Source organism: Oncorhynchus kisutch, linkage group LG14 (assembly GCF_002021735.2).
Source record: "Oncorhynchus kisutch isolate 150728-3 linkage group LG14, Okis_V2, whole genome shotgun sequence".
In the NCBI taxonomy this organism is placed as follows: Eukaryota; Metazoa; Chordata; class Actinopteri; order Salmoniformes; family Salmonidae; genus Oncorhynchus; species Oncorhynchus kisutch.
Window position 1 is genome coordinate 30,981,449 of NC_034187.2, and position 4,961 is coordinate 30,986,409.

Below are 4,961 nucleotides of genomic sequence, written 5' to 3' on the forward strand. Positions count from 1 at the left end.
CATGCCCATCCTCACTTCTGGATAACCAATATTGGTTATTGATCATAGAGATTATATGCATCACTAAAGCAAGAGGCACACAGGGACATCTGCCCTGCAAAGACACAGGCCACCCTTCACTCAACTCTCCATCTGGGACTGAACCAAGCTGTTCTGCAATATGATTTAGAACACATCAATGACTCAAAAGCTTAAATTATGGATGCAAAGAAAAGGTTTATGTTTTTCAAAAGCAAGTTAATGACCATTGCAGTACAGTATAGCCTAAATATAATTTACATGATCGAAAAGCAGGCATCTTCTCATCCACTCTGTCATTGTTCTATGGGTACGTCAATAGAGGTTACATATACTCAAAACCACAGAAAATGCAATTCATACGCATTTGCATCTCTAAAAGACCTATCAATTGTAGTGGCTTCGCATGTAGCTTTAACTGGGCGTGCCCGTGTATGCTAATGAACCTCGGGGTTTACTCGGATAAGGCGCTGCAGATATTTACTCCCTACTTTATCATCTTCACACTGGCGCAAAAAAAACGCTCTGTGTGGCTTCTATTTACCAGACTGTAGGCGGAATCAATTGCACCACTTTCTCTACACTACCCCGCTGAAAGAAATACCGAACTTCAACTTTGTTTTCATACATTTCGTTGGGGGTCACCTCTTTTACGGTTTTACTTATTTTCTCTGATGAGGAGTTCCAACTACTAGCTAGCGTACCAACTGATACGAAGTCGACTCCCATGCCGGAAATTGTGGATTGGGATCCTAAATAAACCGGTGAGTGTTTTCGATAACTAATCTAGCTACCTAGCCCAATGAACAGAAAATTGAACTTTATTTCTCTAAGAATAAGTGGCTGCTACCCATTCCCTTTTAACATCCACACAATACGAATATAGCCAACTTTAGTGAAGTAGCCTAGGCTACTTTGTCTTGTCTTAATGCACGGCTGCCGGAGATGGCGCTTTCAGCAATTAATGTGTCACCCGGCAGCGCATCTACAGAACATTTGACGTCTATGCGCAATGGCCAATTATGCAATTACCTGTAAGGAATTTAGCAAAATTATATATATATTTTTTCTCAATTGCTTGCATTGTCGTAGGTTACACCGGTGCATAAAACTACGTAGCTAATAACCTTGCCATGCCTGGACAGTCTCATTGCAAAGCACCCACAAGATGAAATAAATTATTAATGTAGTCCCATTTGTAGACGGCATCAGGCTAAGATTAGAACATGGGTGAATTCGTGAGGGAGAACAGGAGATGGGGTCCCAGCGTTTGGCATTATTTATTGCGCCTACCATAAGGTACAATAACACCCCCCTCCATGTCACCATTTTTCAGTTTTAAAGTAACTGTTCAGTGAATCTCAGTTCGTATTCTATTAACACATATCCAAATAGTGTTCACCATTCTATACTCGTGGCCAAAGCATAAATTGGAAGAAAAAACCCCACACAAAGACCATTTCAAACATGCTTGCTATTTCCTTATTGAGGAGGACTAGTATGAATATTTTATGACCTGTATACGCCCACACCATTCTGTTGTTGGTAAACGCCCACACCATTACAACCCAAAACAGCTGCTTTTAACATAATTATAGGTCATCTTTCATAGGAATCTGTAAACACTAGACAGTTAATTTTGCATTATAGTCATTTTATAGTCATTTAGCAGATACTCTTATCCAGAGCTACGTACAGTAGCAATTAGGGCAAAGTGCCTTGCTCAAGGGCACATCGGTAGATTTTTCACCTATCCGTCATACGTCATAATTGAATCCCAGGTCATTTAATGATTAAAAACATAAAAACATAAAATAAATTATTTGACGTGGAGAAATCGACCGGTTATGAATATTGCATGCCTATGGATTAGAATGCACTGTTGCAATGTTTAAGCACCTATTGATGATTGCAGAGCCATGTTTAAAGGCAGTCTTGGAAGGGAAATTGATGATCCTTGTGTAAAGATTCTCGTGAATCCAAAGATGATCTAGATTAAGATGTGGGTTAAACTACTTTTCTAAAGAATAGGACTAATGTACTACTTCTGAATTGTTTCTTCAGGTCGTGTAAAGATTTTCTCAAAGATCAGTCGGTGATTATCAATGCTTGGAATAAACTCAAGAGCATCGCATTGTGACAGCTGGGAGATGGAGTACGACTGCTATCAGCACTATTTCTTAGATGACCTTGACAAAGAGGAGGATTTCTACAAGTCAACCGCACCAAGTGAGGACATATGGAAAAAGTTTGCACTATTGCCCACCCCTCCCATGTCTCCTAACAGGACAATCAGCAGTGGTACCTTGTACTTTACCCCTGGAGACAAGTTTGGCTGGCTGTCCAAGGTCTTGGGCCAGGACGAGGAGTACGAGGGACCTGACACCGAGGAGCTTTTTGGGAACATGAGTTCCATTATTATCCAGGACTGCATGTGGAGTAGTTTCTCGGCCAGTCAGCACTTGGAGAAAGTCAGTGAGCGCATGTCAGCTGCAGCCCAGGCTCGTCTCTCCCCACCAGCACCCCAGAACCATGTGACTATGAGTGCCAGCAAAGCGCAGTGCACCCCGCTGACCCCACCTGACTCTCCACTGCCCAGCACTATGGCAACAGAATGCGTTGACCCAGCGGCTGTGCTCACCTTCCCAACCATCAGCTGTAGGAAACCGGTGTCATCGGGCTGTGAGTCTCGCTCCGATTCCTCTGGTAAGAAACTGACCATGCAGTAAACCAATTCACCTCTGCTAGATGTTGCCCACTCAATGCGTCAAGTGGAGGCAGCCAGGGAAACTCTCACACTAGGCTGGATGTAGAATTTTGCTGAGTCAACGTATTCAGCTGTACTTAAGCCTGTATCTCGAGCACAAACCATTACCTCTTTCTCACTCTCAAAGGAATGTCACTTTTCCACAGTCAATATTTGTAAACGGTTGCTGCAAATGCTTTGGTCCCAGGTGCAGGCCTAGTTTTAACCACACCCCACACACATACACACAAATGCTTTGCACACAGATTTGGGGGGTTTCTGTCCTGGAATTGCATGATAATTGAAATGTTGTATGGGTGGGAGATGGGGTACATCGGTAGATTTTTCAGACCGTTTATGAAACTATTTCCTATTGCTTAAATTCCTCTGTGCAATGATGTGTGGTTGTTTCTTTTGATGTAACAGACGACGATGAGGTGATTGACGTGGTGACTGTGGAGAGCAAGCAGAGCCGAGCCCGACTGGTGGGCAGCCGTAAGCCTGTGTCCATTACTGTCCGAGCTGACCCCTGCCCAAAGCGTTTCCACATGTCTGTACACCGGCAGCAGCACAACTACGCAGCCCCTTCCCCTGATAGCGACCCTGAGGATGATGAGGAACCACAGAGTAAACAGTCCTGTCCAGACTCCAGCCTCCACCGGCAGCCAGACTCCCCCACCACCATCTCCCCCACAGCTTCCTCTGCAGACAGCCCCCAGAGCTCTGACGCCGAGGACACTGACCGCCGGAAGAACCACAACTTCCTGGAGCGGAAGAGGCGGAACGACCTTCGCTCTCGCTTCTTGGCACTGCGGGATGTGATCCCGGGCCTGGTGGAGTCGGCCAAGGCCCCTAAGGTGGCCATCCTGACCCAGGCCACAGAGTACCTTCTCCAGCTGCACAGCAGAGAGAAGCACCAAGCTCAGGAGAGGAAACGTCTCAAAGCCCGCCAGCAGAAACTCCTCCGGAGGCTAGCCGACCTTAAACGCTCGTGAGGATAGAAACTATCTATGTAACAGACTCTTAACAAATAAACTGCCTCATTCTCAGAAGCCAATGACTATTCTCTATAAGCAAACTTTTTTTTTTAAACTGAACATTGTTGCTATGGACTTCTTTTAAAACTAGGTGGATCTCTTAGTCTGTAAACCCATGGTGGGAGAGGCTGGTGCTAAGGACCTTTGTTTTTATTTATGTTGTCTCTCTTTGCACATTGAGTGATGACAAGGTGGTAGTGGACTAGATGAGACAGAAACATGTTGTGTTGATTCCTGGTGATATTGGTAGATGATGCTGTAATTAAACCAGAATGAAACTTACTTCCAAATGTCATGTCTCTTCTTGTTTGCCAGTTAAGTTCCTTGATAGCATTGTCTGTTTATTTCTGTGATGAATAGTCCATGCACACTTGGATTGAAGTTTATTGATGAAATGCTGTAATGTGTACACTGGGAGGGACTAATCTGTTTGTTTTCATGACTGTGATTTATTTTGATGTACAAATTGTTCTGTAAATAATAGCATATTGCTCTGTTAAGGAGACATGAATATTGCTATTCTCTAAAACCAGCTTTAGAGCTTCTACTTTTGTCATTTTAACAAAATAGAACTGCTATACTTTATAATTACACGTCACTTTGCGATGCTATTTTTACTGCTTGTTCCTCTTTGGTTGAATTTGATTTGTGTACACATGACCAGATGCATAAACTGTTGATACCAGATTCCAAGAATTGTGATTATCTTATTTTTTTCTTCTTTTCTTGGTTCTTTCAGATTCTATTTCAACAGCATAGTTACACTGCTTAAATTCACTAGCATGTTATTTCCTAGCTAAAATGACTTTTTAAACAAGACTGGACTGATTTTTAAAGAGACTGCATGACACACTGTCTTAAAACATGAATTCATAAAGATTTTACAAAAGGCTTGTTGTATGGACTCTGAAGGTAGTATTTGTTTTAGTTTGTCCCATGCTTAACTGTCATGATCTTGCCAGATTGAAGCATGCCGTCGCTTGGTCTAGATTTAGAGGGAGTGTGTCATTGATGTGTCCTTGAAATGTGTGATACCTCGGAGGATCCTCCCCTCTGCAGTTGCTGCTGCATGCAGGGCAACTGATGTGCTCTCAACTAGGTTACACACACACACGGTATCTTTAGAACATTCCCTGGGGTATGGAGAGAGGGTCTGTGTG

General features: G+C 43.2%; 1 protein-coding gene across 1 annotated transcript; it reads left to right on the forward strand.

Annotated features, from left to right (window-relative positions):
* Positions 1–462: 462 nt before the first annotated feature.
* LOC109903978 (protein L-Myc-1b) lies at positions 463–4,692 on the forward strand. The gene is made up of 3 exons (XM_020501022.2): positions 463–782; positions 2,083–2,724; positions 3,191–4,692. The coding sequence occupies exons 2-3, from the start codon at positions 2,124–2,126 to the stop codon at positions 3,757–3,759; spliced, it is 1,170 nt and encodes a 389-aa protein (XP_020356611.1). The 5' UTR covers positions 463–782; positions 2,083–2,123; the 3' UTR covers positions 3,760–4,692.
* The last annotated feature ends 269 nt before the right edge of the window (positions 4,693–4,961 follow it).

Bases quoted from the DNA above. Each gene is read 5' to 3' on its own strand.
- LOC109903978 (XM_020501022.2), top strand. From the start codon at position 2,124: ATGCTTGGAATAAACTCAAGAGCATCGCATTGTGACAGCTGGGAGATG. The intron at 2,725-3,190 runs GTAAGAAACTGA...TTGATGTAACAG, and splicing joins GTCTCGCTCCGATTCCTCTG to ACGACGATGAGGTGATTGAC.